General features: G+C 42.5%; 1 protein-coding gene across 2 annotated transcripts in view; it reads left to right on the top strand.

Moving 5' to 3' along the window:
- The window catches only part of sptlc2b (serine palmitoyltransferase, long chain base subunit 2b), a 47,270-nt gene that overhangs the window by 7,030 nt on the left and 22,976 nt on the right, over positions 1–17,264 (top strand). For both annotated transcript variants that reach the window (XM_084314934.1, XM_084314933.1), the window contains exons 2-7: positions 2,593–2,787; positions 5,271–5,425; positions 8,342–8,490; positions 9,140–9,264; positions 12,815–12,908; positions 14,557–14,662. In XM_084314934.1, the coding sequence (XP_084171060.1) occupies positions 2,593–2,787; positions 5,271–5,425; positions 8,342–8,490; positions 9,140–9,264; positions 12,815–12,908; positions 14,557–14,662 (824 nt within the window). The remainder of the gene's footprint in view (positions 1–2,592; positions 2,788–5,270; positions 5,426–8,341; positions 8,491–9,139; positions 9,265–12,814; positions 12,909–14,556; positions 14,663–17,264) is intronic.

Genomic DNA, 17,264 nt, shown 5'->3' with positions numbered 1-17,264 from the left:
CATTCAATTTCTCAAATCCGTCAAACAGCGCATCTCATCAGACATCTTAATCCCAGTTACAATTAAAATAACCAAATTTTTGTGTACATCGCACGAGCGAGCGCCACCGTCGCCACGGTATATATAACGTGCATTATTTAGGACAAAGTGAATTTAATATCAGCATTTTGGGTCTATTTTACATTTCAAAAGCCCCCTCTGGAAGAATGGAGCACAAAAACGTAATTCAGAATGGTATAATGCAGATCGTAGACTGTGGGAATAGTTTCAGGAAACGAGCTGTCACTTCTTTGCGGGGGCGTGGCTCTGCGTGATCGGGCTAACTTGAACTTGAACTCTGCTTTCGAGCAGGCTCAAACTTTTGGATCTGTTGGCATGGTGATCTGGAAAATCCACGTACATGAAACCGGAAAGTCCGGCTAACCCAGTTATCCAGCTAAAGTTATCCGGCTAACTCAGTTATCCAGGTACATGGAACGGGGCCCAGAGGCCCCACGAAATCCACAATACAATATTATAATACTTGCTCACAATAATTTGCGATATTGCTATTTATTACCTTTTTTTTTCAACAGCAAATTATGTCCCGAATGGAAAACTTTGTCAACATCTACAAAATAAAAAAAAATATATATAAGAGCTGTGAATCTTCACTGGCCTCACGATTAGATTACGATTCAGCTGTCGATTCAATTCTATGATGCATCTCGATGCAGCTCAATAATATATTACAGCCTCAATTTTATAATCTATATTACTGCACATGGCTACTTTTTCATCAATTAATACAAGCAGTCAGCTAAATTAACTTTGATTTAGAAGGTTCTTAAATCAGAATGTCAAAATAAATGTCTTTACTAGTGTTGCATGATACAGATACTAGAAAGGTATCTCGATACCCAGCTGTTAAAAACGCTTCAATACTTTTATTAGTATCAGTATTAGTATCAATACTTTTAGAATAGCCTGGTGCTGTATTTTCTAAGAGTTGAGTGGATGCATGACCAGAGCACTAGCTTTAATAATACAATAATAATATATTTTATTTGTACAGCGCTTTATAATTGTGGAGCAAATCCCAAAGCGCTACATTGTAAAAGAACATAAAAGCTAGCAAGAGAGTAAAAAAAAATAATAATAATAATACTTTTTTTATATAATCGATTATGTTCTGTCACTGCATCGATGCAGAATCTTCCACGTCCGCATCGTGATGCATTTTAGAATCGAGACATTTCCACACCCCTAATAATATATATACAACATCTGTTTTATCTAATAAGATAACGTTTTCAGTCCGTTCAATTAGGCCTATATTGTATGTACCATATATATTAATGCATGTTACTATTACCGTGCACTCTTTCTTGTTGTAATTTACTTGTGACAATACATTTGAATCTAATCTAATCTCACGCCAATCATTTTTATTGCAGCAAAAAATAAATATATAATACTGGTATGCTAAACGAGCCCAGCGGACATCGAATTGTACTTTTTAGAGTTGTAGAACTACATCATACTGTGACACCACAAATGTTCTAGAATGTCTATTATGACATCATACTGTGACATCACAAATGTTCTAGAATGTCCTATTATGACAGCATACTGTGACACAAATGTTCTAGAATGTCTATTATGACATCATACTGTGACATCACAAATGTTCTAGAATGTTCTCCCATTCATTCCTTATGGACCAAAATGTCCTGTTTAAAGTCGATTTGTAGCCAAACGGTGCGGTGAAACTTTCCAATTTTCTGCTTTGGTGTTTGTGGCTAATCAGACACACCAAGTGGTTTGCTTTGAATAACCAACAGCCTTGCTTAAGCGGGCATTAAGCCTCGAGTTGTGTCTGGCAACACTTAGCATACTTATTATCATTACCGAAATCATTAATCTCATTTCCGAAACCCATGTATCATTACCACAACAGCTGTTAATTTAATGTTTATTTAATTTAGTGAACAATTATAATTTGATTCTAAAGGCATGTCCATGATCTATTTGTTATGTGCTTTCATGTTTACAATGACATTTTAAGAAAAATTCAGGTTTCCATGAAATATCACAAAAATTAGGTTGTCGACTGCAGAAGGTGTTGCGGTAATGAGAGTAATATGACAAACTATTCTAAAAATGATTATTTAAAAATATATATTATTTCATAGTTTCAGGTATGTGTCTATGACTGTTAATAATCAATTCTTAAAACTTTGAAAATGTATACACTTTTCTTATTGTCTTGAAGTTTTAAGACTGTTGCGGTAATGCGAATTTGAAGGACTTATTTTGGAAAAGGTGTTCAAAAAGGTGTTAAATTGTAAATAAATATTTTCTAATTATTATTCACATATACACTAGACCTGGCTTATAGTGCTTGAAAAGGAAATTTGTTCATGCAAGTTTGTTAAAAAAAATTATGTTTGAAATTTTGAAATCAAGATTTCATGAGAATGAGCCAGTTGCTGAGCAGACCATGGCATGTTAAATATCAAAATCATATCATTTTGAAAAAGTTGATCTAGCCCATTGTTTTATTTCTATGGAGATTTACAAATGACTTACCTTTTCCCCCTCTCCCTGCAGAACCCCCAGACGCCGCCCACTCCCAGCCTGTACAACAAGCCGTTTGCAGAGTCCTTCGAAGAGACGCCCCTCCTGGTGGCCGTGCTGACCTACGTGGGCTATGGCATCCTCACCATCTTTGGCTACCTGCGCGACTTCCTCCGCTCCTGGAGCATTGAGAGGTGCCACGTGGCCAGAGAGAGAGAGGAGCAGAAGGTAACAGGCCCACCCCGGCTCGGTGCCTTTTACAATTCTTTATAAAGTGCTTAGAATAAAGTGCCTATCAACCGCAGGGAAAAAGGTACATAATGTAAGTTATGTTATAGCCATGAGTAATACATTTATGTATAAGTGGGCGACAGTGGGGTAGAGCAGTCGTCTGGTAATCCGGTGGTTCCCGGTTTGATTCCTGGTCTCAGGTAGTGTGTCGAAGTGTCCTTGAGCAAGACATTTAACCCCTAACTGCTCCCGGTGAGCAGGTTGGCACCTTGCATGGCTGCTTCTGCTGTCGGTGTGTGAATGGGTGAAATGTGAGGAACAAATTGTAACGCACTTTGGATAAAAGCGCTATATAAATGTACCATTTATAAGTCATATATTTATGTTTCGATCTGTGAAAGTCCAAAAGTGCGACTGGGAGTCGAACTACCAATGCTTGGGGTGTGGGGCGAGTGCGCTCACCGCTAGACAAAGCCTGTGGTCGATGAAGTACTTTATTTGCATTTTCTGATGAGCCCGTGAAAAGAAAGACACCTGCTTATTTGTGTGTAGCCCATTCATCTCAGTCAGAGAGTGTGAACATGATTCATCACCTGAAAGTACTCCTTTTGACTATAAATATACACAACCTATGACAAATAGGCTTTATTGTTCAAAACTTAAAACGGAGTTACACGGCTCTTCATCTGAATGATTTATTCACAGAGGAGGCAAGTACACAGACCTAGACGTTAACCGGCCTGAGGGACCTTCATCGTGATTTGTTGCAGTGCCGCCCCTTGGCTGGCTATCGTCTGCTGTCGCAATGCTGGTTGCCTTTCTTTCACGCATGCCTTCACACAACTTTGATATACGATCCAACGATTACATTGATCCTGTGGCCCTGGTTGTGCAAGAGGCTGTATCTAGAAACCGGCGTGGCAGGAAACGGTGCACTTGATAACGCTGAAATGTGTGAGAGAGTGATTCCAGTATAGCCAGTCCACAGTTTTTTATGATGACTATACACTACCCACAGAACAGGCGATGAATACACGTTTTCCTTTTTTAAATATGTCTAGGGGAAAGGCCTCATACCAGAAGAGAGATGACACTTGAGTTTTAGGACAGTCCTATAGGGTCGTGTTTTTATAATTTCCTCAACATTTTACAAATCACTGCAAGTCCATTGTTTCCCCAACGGTTTCTCTGCTATTTGACTCCCACTGTCTGTGTGTCTTGTTGCCACACCACTCCGCTGTGCATCCTGTCCTTCATGTTAATCCATATTTTCTACAAATCTTCTTTTGTAATTTGCCTGGCCGTCATTAGAATTAATAGTGTTTTCTTAAATTGACCTCCCTGGTCAATTTAAACGAGGACCGAGAGTGTCATAGATGCAAAGCATTCATCGTGACACGCAAAGTGCCATGTTTGTGAGCTACCACTAGGACAGAGTGGCTGATTGTGAGTGAGTAACTGGAGCCACAGATAAGTCACTCACTCACACATGAGATTATTTTCCGTAGCCTCTGTGAAGACGCTCTTTGATTGCAGCGAAGAAGAAAGACGCTCTCCGATTGGCTAACCCTCACTCTAAGCATAACCACGTCGAAAGACGGCCTAAGCATAACCACTTCGAAAGACGGCCTAAGCATAACCACTTCGAAAGAATGCCTAAGCATAACTACTTCGAAAGAGGGCCTAAGCATAACCACTTCGAAAGAGGGCCTAAGCATAACCACTTCGAAAGAATGCCTAAGCATAACCACTTCGAAAGAATGCCTAAGCATAACCACTTCGAAAGAATGCCTAAGCATAACCACTTCGAAGCAGAGAATATATGTACAAGGCGGAAGAGACCCTTCGGAGCTAAACCAGTCAGTCAGAGAGCGTCTTCGCAAACAGAGGCTACGGAAAAGAATCACGCCACTCACACAGTGTGACTAAGTGACTTAGACTTGGATAAGGTTCTTATCTAAAAAGTTACCGTCATCCCTTGTTCTCTCCCATTCCTCCTCACAACCCCTTATAACTGTGGTGTTCCTCTTCGTCTGCAGGACTTCATCCCCTTGTATCAGGACTTTAACGGCTTTATAACTGTCTGCAGGATATCGTCGTCCTTTATCAGGATTTTAACCCTTTATAACTCTGTCTGTAGGATATCGTTGTCCTCTATCAGGACTTTAACCCTTTATAACTCTCTGTCCCCCTCTATCAGGACTTTAACCCTTTATAACTCTTCGCCCCCCTCTATCAGGACTTTAACCCTTTATAACTCTTCGTTCCCTTGTATCAGGACATTAACCCTTTATAACTCTTCATTCCCTTGTATCAGGACATTAAACCTTTCATAACTCTTCGTTCCCTTGTATCAGGACATTAACCCTTTATAACTATTCGTTCCCTTGTATCAGGATTTTAACCCTTTTAACTCTTCATCCTCAGGACTTTGTTCCCCTCTATTGGGATTTTAACCCTTTATAACTCTTCGTTCTCAGGACTTCGTCCCTCTGTATCAGGACTTTGAGAACTTCTACACCAGGAACCTATACATGAGGATCAGGGACAACTGGAACCGGCCTATCTGCAGTGTCCCTGGGGCCAAGATGGACCTGGTGGACCGAGTGTCCCACGACTACAACTGGACCTTCCAGTGAGTCAGCTGGCAGGGTTAAGAGTAGGGATGCACGATATGTTGGCAACCGTATTGATATTGGTGATTTAAAAAAAAAATTACATCATCAGCGTCTGTCTGATGAGAAAAACCTGGGCAGGTATACTGTATATTGGCTGATGATGGTGAGTTAAAAATAAATATATTATTATCAGCATTGGTCCGATGAGCAGAACAAAGACAAATGATTATTTCTCTGTCCAGCTGCACACGTTTTTGTATTTTCTTGTTACTTGCATGTGCACAACAGCATTGAAATAGACTTCAGAAACAGGGGGGAACTATAATTCTCCATTTTACAGTGCTTTAATTTCGTATCACTTTCTGTATGTACAAAATGAGATTACGTCAGGAACTCTATTTTTATATACATACCACATCATAGTGCTTGTTTTTTCAGCGTATCTCCCATCGCTAGCTGAGCGAGAAGCCTGGTGTTATGCTTTCGGAGGTCATTGACCTGTTCCTGCTGATAAGAGCGAGAAGAGCTATGGTGCCCTAGCAGTATCGCATGGTTTTATGTTGCAAGGAAGAGAGAATGATGTCATTTACCAGGCACCAGCAAATTGCTAATTGAGTGGATTGCTAATAAAATGTTATCTAAAACATTTAACTAGACACAATTGAATAATTCCTACATGTCATTCCTGTGGTCTAAGACGGTCTGAAAATATGAGTGAACATGAACAACTCTCAAGAAATCTCACAAAATCAAATGTGTGATGTCGTCAGGTACTGAAGCTGTTCCAGTAAGACTGTGGATTTGGAAATATGTTCTAGATGACACAGAGCACCCGTGGAATGTTGGCTAGACGGTGACAACATTCTAAAAGGACCCACGTTTATTACCTGTTGCAATGTTTGCTAATGCAGTAGTTGGCAGGAAATACATTTGGGTCCAAACTGTTCCCTAGCAATACAATTCCAGTGAATCCGTCTATATAGGTACATTTTCTGTTCCAGAACTGAGAACGCTAACATAGAATAAAGTTAATTAGGGTATAAAAACTACAACAAACAATCTGTGGGTCCACAAAATCAGTCTCCCAGTCATTGGAGCAGCTCCAGACACTATACCTGATGACACGTTTGAGGTAGGGATGTCCCGATCCGAACACGTGACCAGGATCGGGGGCAGATCACATGATTTTCAGAAGATCGCGATCGGGGGGAAAAAATCGGGAGTAATTTTTTTAAATTTTATTCAACAAACATGACCATGTTCACATCTTAAACTCATTCTGAGGCCTTAGTTTTGGTTTTAAATTACATATCATCATTCATTTATTTATTGTGGCACAGAGCAGAAGAATTTGCCAAAACAAACGCATTTCCTTTGATTTGCACCGTCGCACGACAGTGACGTATGCCGAAAATAGCAGACCTCACAACGCGTCGCTCCCGAAACACCGGCAGGTCCACCTGATGACTCGGAGCAGCTAGACAAAATGTCAGAAGTTTGGAAGCATTTGAAAATTTAAACCGAAGCCAGTCCAATAGCCAGTTGCAATGTTTGCAAGGCGGACGTTCCGTATGGAGGAAAGAACAGAGCTGCGTTCAACACGACCAATCTAATACGTCACGTTATGTTGACTAGAGCGAGCAAAGGAATGGGGGATGCTTTGCCAAACAGCTGTATTGATTGCAATGCCTCGCTTGAATGAAGGATAACGTCAACATTCAGAGGATTATTGTCTGCGTTGGTCCGGCGTCAGACCAAAATGGAGCAAATCATTACGTAAGTCGAACACTGTGAATGTATACTAATGTGCAAACAAATTGAAACTTTGAATATTTCTCATATGAAGCACATTCTCAGGGGCTCAGGGTGAATGTAATGTGAGCCGCCGTGCTCGACTGGGGCTATTGAGGCAACAGAGGGGCTTGCATCGCTTCGCCAGTTTCTGACAAAATGCGTCAAATTGGTTACTAATGTGAAAGATCGGATCGGGAAAGATCGGTATCGGCAGATACTCAAAATCACATGATCGGATCGGGAGCAAAAAATTGCGATCGGGACATCCCTAGTTTGAGGCTTACTTTCTGACTTTGGGAGAGAGTAGCTCAGGTTCACAAATATTGATTGAACTTCCCTAGGCCATGGAGATAACATCTTAATGTGAGTGGTGTTCCCTTTATGTACAAGATGGTATAGAATAGGGCTGCTCCCTCATAGTCCATTAATCCATTGGTTTGGTCTTAGTCAACCAAGAATCTGTTCGATTAGGCTAGTTGATGTCTTTTTATTTGCTGAAAAACTATAAGCACATCTCTGGAAATAACTATTTTAAAAAGGTGCTTTTGCGTTATTGCAAATGGGAATTTGTTCATTAAATCAACAAATGGATTAGTCTGCAATGTCATTGACTATTAAATAATTGATTCAGTCGAGGACACCTTTAGTACACAGATAATCCATAGTATGTAAAGATATTTGAAAGGCATGTTTTATTTTGTTGAATAAATTTGGTCCCCTTTTTAAAATATTTGCAGACGTGTGTAAATGAGGCCCATTGGCTGTCAGCAGGGCTGCTGAATCATTCGGGCCAGTAATTTTTTCACAGTAACCTGCTAATGAATACTCATGAATGGGGGAATTCATTGGTACCGAGATGTTAGAAGCTTCAGGCTGTGCCAGTGAAGTTAAAATCCAGAGAGAACACAGAGCGGATCACACTGGCTCACCTGCTAACCATGAGCCTTGTTAGTGCTTCTAACATGCTCTCTTATTTTCTCTCTCTCTCTCCCTATTTCTCTCTCCTCTCCCTCTCTTTTTCTCGCTCTGTCTTTGTATCCTATCTCTTTTCTTTCCCTCTATCTCTCCTCTCCCTCTCTCCTCTCCCTCTTCTCCCTCTATCTCTCGCTTTTCTTTCCCTCTATCTCTCTCTCCCTCAGGAACACAGGCAAGGTAGTGAAGGATGTCATCAACATGGGCTCCTACAACTACCTGGGCTTTGCCGAGAACAAGGGGGCATGCGCCGACGCCGCTACCGACACCACACACAAGTACGGCGTGGGAGTGGCCAGCACCCGCCATGAGATGGGTAAGAAGAAACTAAGCTCAATGGCGATGCAAGAGATGATTCCATTAATGTGTGTTAGTGTGTCAAGTTATTTGCAGTGGGCCCGTTTAATATTGCGTCTTTGCCACCGCAAATAAATCAATAAATAAAATGTATGGGAAACACGTCCCAACTCCACCACATTCACAATCTAAAGCTTCAAAGGTTTTCAAGATTACAGAGATTACAACAGACCACAGAATATTAACAACATGTCGTAGAGTAAACTGCACCATACATTAGCTGTCAAGCTGGTATATGACCATTTCCTATTGTGACTGTAGTGGCTATTGTGTAGTTTAGGTCTGTGGCTCCAAACGTCTTCACGTCAAGGGCCTCTAAACTGACACATAGTGGACCACGCAACCCCATTTGATGAGATTTTAGCTTTTTTGTATTAGACAATTCTATACTGTAGACGAGGAGCGAGTCAAACCTCTGAAGAGAAGATTGTGTTCCTTGTGGATAAAATTATAGTAAAATTAAACTATTCCTCATTTCGTTAGGGTCCCCGGAACCCACTTTGAGAACCACTGGTTTAGTTGATGTAGTCTGTTTCTACTTTTCACAAAACATAGACTCAGGGTGCTGTTGATGTTGTCATGGTTACTGACATGTTGTTTATGTCCAGGAAACTTGGACATCCACGAGGAGCTGGAGCAGTTGGTTGCCAGGTTCGTGGGCGTGGAGGCATCTATGGCGTTCGGCATGGGCTTCGCTACCAATTCCATGAACATTCCTGCTCTCACAGGAAAAGTAAGGAATTGTTCTTCTCTCTCCGTCTCATTTTCTATCTCCATTCTCTATTAACGCACACATGTGGTGGGTGGTATGCCGATTTCAAAATGCATACACGGATCACTATATGAGTTTTGACATGTGTGATTTCCCCGATATAATGCTTTTTTTCTCTCACAGCTTTTAGGCTTCATGTTTAGCTGGAGAACAAGAGAAGATTGTTTGACTGACAGGTGCTTGAGCGATGCACATACAGACATACACACCCCGCTCTTGCATCATAACCAATCATTCTCTCTGGATGGTAATTGTAATAAAACCAAATCGACCCCCCTCTGCTCTAATAATCACAACCTGGTGTTCCCAGAAAAGAATAGAGTTCAACCTCTTAAGGTGAAAACACGCCGTGTGTGTTTTTCATTCAGCAGGAGAGATCATCCTGTTCCACAACAGCCCTAGTTTCCGCCCTGTGTTCTCAAAAACATTCCCCGGGCAGGATGGTGCGATTCCTGGTAGCCCCCAGTGAATGAAGTATTATTTGGCTCACTCTAAACCTCAATGAACCAAGCGCACATGACCTCACTTCCTCTTTCCCTCCACAGCGGCGGGGGCGGGGGGCTCTTAAATGTTGTTTTGAGGAGGAAGTGAAAATCCATGCTGACAGGCGCGTGTGTGTACTACGCAAACACACGCTTCCTGACTGCTGTCAAGACTAAGAGAGAGAGAGAGAGAGAGGGGGGGGGGGGTGGATGGAGAGACGGCCATACCAAGAAAGAATAGACATACACTTAAGCCTGCTGCCTGCCACTTCTCCGCTCACACGCTCACATCTCATCTCTGCTTAATGGTATAATTGTGTATTGTGTAACCCGCTACCCACTCAATCATCCCATTGGCGCAGAGGAACGGGTGTGACTCGGGGTAACGTCAGAGGCGTGCCGTGTCGTGTGTCAGGAGGTGTCGCGACTCTACTTGGCCCTGGCTTTGGCCTTTACTCCTCATGAGAAGGATGTATGATGGGAGTATGTGAAGGGTTTTGATTCCTAAAACGCTATCCGTTTAAATGGGTTTTACTCATGTTGACAGCACTGGATCTCTCTGTACAGTTCCCCTCCGATTAGTTAGCATTAGTTTGCATAATTTTTTTTTTAACTTAACACTTTGAGTGCCACGCTGTTTGGTTAATTTACCTTTAGAATGCCAGCTTTTCTAGTCGTTTCCGTGGTCGTTGCACTATGTTTGCGAAGCTGTGTTTGTGTTCTGTATTATAGCTGTAGAGACACAATGTGGCCCATTTCGACAAACATTACTTGTAGTCCAGCATGGGAATAATAGTTTGTTTCCACACACTGTAGTTTGTAGTTTATTACACGCTAAACATCGCTATCATCAAAACTATGATCGTGTTTGCCGAGCATGTTTTTCTCCCGGTGAAACGCAAAACTGTGATTGTTAGAAAAACACGTTTCAGATTTGGTAAAATAGACATAGAATGTACCTTACCTTAGCCAGAAGGTATTCCAAAAGAATAATTCCAAGTGATCGCATCGCCATCGCGATTACCAGTGTATATGTCTATACACGTTTCGTTGGTCACATACGCTTATGCAACGGAATTCGGAGGCGAGGACTGTGAATTTCTGTCCCAGGAGAAGAAGGGGCCACTCGCGAGGAGAAACTGAACGTGAAGCTGACTATCAGCCCAGAGCCCCATGCAGTTCAGACACGGGACGATACTGCCACCTGGTGATAGTCGATCAGAATCCAGTTCCAATGTGTCGGGACGTGCCTAAATGATGCTGATCGCTCTGGGCAACTGTGTAGAGCGGGGATCAAAGTAAAAAGATCAAACGATCCAACAACGACTTTTTACGTTTATGGCACTCGGCGGTCGGCGGCCAAACACGTAAATAGCTGTTTTTGGCACAGACTGTGTTAATGTATTAATGAATTCCTCTGATTTTCTGTTTCACTTCAATATAATAGGTTTCACTTCAATATAATAGGGAACGTTGCATGGATTTAAAAACAAAATAAATCCCAAAAGATGTAATTTGTAATAGTTTGAACTGAAGCACAGTAAACTGGGGGGTGGAAACCTTGTCATGCACTCTAAGTTCACCTACATACTGTATAAACAGCTGCTGCAGGGAAAACGATGAGCAAGGTGAGAGTTTCCTCTGATCAGAAACTCCTCTTCCTCTAATCACCAAGACTCCCCCCCCCCCCCCCCCCCCCCCCCCTGCCCTGCTGATGAAAGAGATGAAAAGTAATGAATTCCTAATTTTCTGTTACCTTGGTCAAATCCCAATGTATCTATGGGTTGGTTTCTTGGCCAAATCTCAACGTGAGATGGTGATTAGTGTAAGAATAGAAGAAAGATCCATGCTCCAGCAACAATGAGGAGAGGTGCAGCCTTAAATGTCGCCGTACATACATTTACATTTAGTCATTTAGCTGACGCTTTTATCCAAAGCGACTTACATGTTCTGTACGACAAGCCATCAGGAAGGGCACAACTCTATCAGCTGAGCAACAATGTTCATCAAAGTGTTGAGTGCTACAGTGTAGGTTAGTTTATTAGGACAAGTGCATGACAGTACGGTTAGTTAGGGTTAGATTATTATTATTTTTTTATTCAGATAATGGTTGAAGAAGTGCGTCTTTAGTCGACGGCGAAAGATTGGACGTGTTTCGGCTGTCCCAACTGGGGTGGGTAGTTCATTCCACCATTGTGGGGCAAGGACTGAGAATAGGCGACTTCTCTTTGATGACCCTCCCGGAGCTTGGATAGGAGTAGGTCTGAGGCGGTCTTGAGGGTGTGTAGTTAGAGACCATTGACCGGAGGTAGGCGGGAGTGGTTCCCTTTGCCGCACGGTATGCTAGGTCGAGGGCCTTGAAGCGGATTCGTGCAGCAATGGGGAGCCAGTGCAGGTCCCTAAGAAGTGGGGTGACATGGGCCGACTTCGGTAGGTTTGAGATCAGGCGGGCCGCTGCGTTCTGAATGAGTTGAAGAGGCTTAGTGGCAGTGGCCGGGAGGCCAGCGAGCAGTGCGTTGCAGTAGTCGAGGCGGGAGATGACTGTTGATTGGACGAGGAGTTGGGTGGCTTCTTTTGTCAGGAAGGGGCGGATCCTTCTGACGTTGCTCAGGAGGAATCGGCAGGTTCTGGTTGTCGCTGCGATGTGAGCAGAGAAGTTCAACTGGTCGTCGAGGACAACACCACATATCGTGCCTCCCTCCTTCCCGATTGTGATTAGTGAGCAATATTTTGCACCTCTCGTTTACAATGAATACTGTTGGAAAACCGGGTGCATTTGAAACCGACACTTAAAGCAAGTAATTGGTTGTCAGCGGCGGTGACGATCAATCGCCCAGCCCCTTTGTTCCAGACCACAAATGGATTTGAAGTCCTTTTTCTAGACTCGTCTTAACATCCACCATGTGGTGTTCTGCTGGTCACATCTCTGTCACGACGCTGCGAGAGAAGCCATCTATATACTGTAAGTGAATAGTGGACCTATTTAACCCGTGCTGTGTTTTTGTTTCTTTTGGTACTGTGCCCCGCAGGGTTGTCTGCTTCTGAGCGATGAGCTGAACCACGCCTCCCTGGTGCTGGGAGCGCGCCTGTCTGGGTCCACCATCCGCGTCTTTAAACACAACAGTGAGTCTGACCGCTAGTAACACACACGTTGCATAACAACAAGACACAATCACAGAGGCGTGTTAACTTTAACGACAGCACTCCGAAAGCGGAGAATGTCTAAGTGTCTGAAACAGAACTGTTGATTATTTTTCCAACACTTAACCAGTTGACTGATGGCACCATAAAGTGTTCTTTTTTTATTTATTTTTTTAACACAACAGACGCACAAAACCTGTTAACGATGTCTGGGGTGAGCTGCTTCACTCAATGCAAATACTAAGTCTCACACATCTACAAACCCCGGCCTGTGGTTGGGAGCAGGGATGTAAAGTACTTGAGTAATTGTACTTTGTTACAATACTTAAGTACTGTTTTTAGTACTTAAGTACATTTCAAAGTAGAACCTTTTTTTACTTTTACTCACGTGTGTTTTTAGCCAGATACTCTGACTTTTACTTGAGTAAGATTTTGAGACGGTACCCATACTTTCACTTAAGTATAATTTCTGTGTACTTTTTACACCCCTGGTTGGGAGTAGTTTGTTTACCATCCAGGTTTGCACACACAGTACATTTACATTTAGTGCACACACAGTACACTCACAGGCCTGCACTCACACACACACACACACACACACACACACACACACACACACACACACACACACACACACACACACACACACACACACACACACACACACACACACACACACACACACACACACACACACACACCTATTGTTTTCTTGACCATCTCAAAATATCATTCCTCGCATAATGCTTCCGAATGATTTCAAATGCTGTCTTTTTCTTGAATAGCGCTCTTGCATAAGCATCCCTTAAAGTCAGGGAAACACATTTTAAATACTTAATTTGAATCCACAGATCTAAACATACATAGGATCAAAATATTACAAAGGTTCACTGTGCTCTCATCTGTGGATCTCATCTTCTCCGCCACACTGTCTGGGTACCTGTTACAGCAGAGTCGAGTCAAGTGTTCCTTTTATTAATCCCCATGGGGGGGAATTCAGGAGTTAGAACTAAATCTGGCAAGCTGTTTGGCCCTTCTCCTTGACGGGCCTGTACTGATCGATTTAATGAACATGCCTATGAGGCTACCACATATTAAAATCATTAACCTACAATTGTAGCCATGACCAAGGTTGACAAATGTACACACACACACACACACACACACACACACACACACACACACACACACACACACACACACACACACACACACACACACACACACACACACAGCGCTAACTAATCTAATCTAATTGGATTATTAGATTATGTATTGCATATATTTAGCATTTTAGCATTTTGTTTCTTTTTAGATTATATATTAGGTTAGATTTTGATTATTAGATTATATATTGTAACTATATTTATTGTAGGGCAAATACAACTCAGAGGGCATACATACCCTCATCTCGTACCTTGTTGCGCATTGTATATTGTTTACAGTGCCTTTTTATTCTATTTACATTTTTACTTCTCCACTGTACTATAATTCTGTGACCTGTGCCTGTATGTCTTCTACTACCTGTACCCCCCCTCCCCCCTCCCCCATGCTGCTATGATGCCTGCATGTCCCCCAAGGGTATCAATAAAGGAACATCTTATCTTAACCCTTGTGCTGCTCGCTGTAGACATGCAGAGCCTGGAGAAGCTGCTGAGAGACGCCATCGTCCACGGCCAGCCCAGAACCCACCGCCCCTGGAGGAAGATCCTCATCGTAGTGGAGGGCATCTACAGGTACTATAACATGTAGATATAGGCCATGGTACTACCATATAGAGAGGTGTTTATTCACAACGATCCCACGTGTTATTGGTGGGGTGGAGAGAGCAGGCAACATTGTCCAGAGTCGGACAAGAAGATACCAATTTTCCTCTCTTTGTGTTCAGTAGAAAGCTATCCGGCTGCAAATGAATGGAAGCTGATACGGATCACCTAGCTTAGCTTAAAACTCTGGGAGAGGTGTTTTTGGCCAACAGCTAGGCTAGTTGATCTGTGTCCGCTTCCATTCATTTGTGCTTAGCTAGGCTAGCTTGCAGCCAGATAGCATTCGTAATGTTGCCGTGTTCCTTTAAATCACGTCTTAAAACTCACTTTTGCTGAAATGCTTTAAGTATTCGTTTCTGACATTACACAATTATATGTTTAGTATGTGATTCTTACTTTTTAGGATTTCTTTCTTCTTTTTTTGTGTTACTATTATTCCTTGTTTTTATGCCTTTTTCGTAAAGCACATTGTAAAAGTTGAATATGAAGTTCATAATTATACGCTAACGCCATGCAAGCATTGTATAATCTCAAGGTAAAGTATATAAACTTAATAAGCGAACTAAAAGTTCCAACGAACGTTTTATGAAGTGACCGTCATGCTACACTGTGTGCCTACCAAAGCCATTGGCCGTAAAACACTGAAACCGCCCATAAAGGACGTATCCTAGAAACTGACCTCAGACCAGTGTTATAATAAGAGAGCATATTGCACTTGCCTGCTGACTGCACTGCGCACAGTGGATAAACAAGTGAATAAAAAGAACATCCCTGCCAGGGCGAGACATGGTGGCACTGACTCTCATACTCGTGTATGAATCAGAAGAAGTGCTGAGATTCAAACCGTTAGCATCAGTGTCCACCAGATTTGTGTCCGCTTTGACTTTTTGGAACCGGCCACTATATCACTGTCGATTTGCGATTGCTGTGGAGATATGTTACGTCAGCAAAGCTGATGGTTTGGGAAAACACACGATTACATTAGGGTTCTAATTTAAAAACCAATGCCTACTGTCTTGTTTTCGTTGTGTGATGATGGGTGAGTGTGACCGCTCCCTTGGCCACAATGCCATTCGAGCAAACTGCACTGGAGCAAATCACATTCATTGTCTTTAGTCGCAGGAAGGAGCATTAATGTCTGATCACGATGAATGGGTTCCAAATTGAGCACTTGTTCAGAGATGCTGCTTTCACCTCAAGAACAGAAATTCAGAATCCCTTTTGGTTGTTTTTTCTCTCTTTCAATGTGAAGGATGTCGAGGTTTTTTCAATGTATATAATGTATATATTGGGGGAGATGACAGCATCTAGAGGTGCCAGGTCAGAGAGGTAGATGTGGTGGTGGAGGCGATCAGAGAGGCAGTATGTTTAGCAGCCGTCGGTGTGGTAGCAGCGAGCAGGGTGTGTGCATGCCGAGGTCGTTTCAGCACATAACAACTGATAAGGACTGCGAGCAGGCAGAATGGAGAGAGAGAGAGATTGACACCACTAGAAACAGACGTTTAATGGGTGTGAAGAGTGAACAGCAGTTGCCATGACAGCCCGTCACATGGCAACAGGAAGAGGGGCGGGGTCTGTCATTGATATGCCGAGATGATAATGATGATGATGAATATTATAAATGTGAGTTTCCTTCCGGGTGTAAGTTAGATCTAGACACGAAGCTGACGCGAGCGGACGTGGATCAGAGACTTCCATCCCTCTCTCACCCTCGCCGGTGGGGGAGGGGAGATGACACATCATCATTAGCTTCGGCTAACGGGAGAAGGGTTTTGGCTAACGACGAGGCCTCAGCCACCATTGGACTAAACAGCAGAAGAAACGATAGAATAATGAATTTAGTGTTCCATCAACGACTTTTCAAGGACAATACGAAATGGGTAACATCTGAGGCTTTTGTTTATGTAATAAACAACGATTCCAAGAAAGGTACTACGCTGTCCAGTGTCGAATTCTTAGGTTTACGGATTGCATTAAAGGGGAATGACAAAGATTGTACAGCCAGTATGAGATGTCGGAGAAATAAACACAACGCAGAAACTACATGAGCCGACGATGAAGAGAGGTGATAAGTGGCTGATTGATCCAAATCTAACAAATGTGTGATAGTCTGAGCCAAGTATCATGTTGAAGTCTCTGTGGAGCCAAGTATCATGTCGAAGTCTCTGTGGAGCCAAGTATCATGTCGAAGTCTCTGTGGAGCCAAGTATCATGTCGAAGTCTCTGTGGAGCCAAGTATCATGTCGAAGTCTCTGTGGAAAGCTGTATTTATTCCCATGTCTTAATTAAGACCAAAAGATAAGTTTGCCTGCTCTCATTCTCAAGAGCGAACACATACAACAGACACATCTGCCCTGTAATGTACTGTACTTACTGTATACTAGATGCAATCAATATCTTTCTCTGGAGAGCAGATTTAGCTAATCAATACACTTCTTGACTAATGTAAGGTTAATGGAGGTAGACATCCTTGGGGATTTCTAAGGAAACGATTTGACGGCTAAATAAAACACACACACACACACTCGACACCTTGTCGTTGTCGGTGATGAGTTGGCACAAAATGGCGACC

The sequence above is a fragment of the Notolepis coatsorum genome (genome assembly GCF_963971535.1).
Source record: "Notolepis coatsorum genome assembly, chromosome: 5".
Taxonomy (NCBI): Eukaryota; Metazoa; Chordata; class Actinopteri; order Aulopiformes; family Paralepididae; genus Notolepis; species Notolepis coatsorum.
Note: the sequence above shows the minus strand (reverse complement) of the source record. Positions and strands in the feature narration are given on the sequence as shown.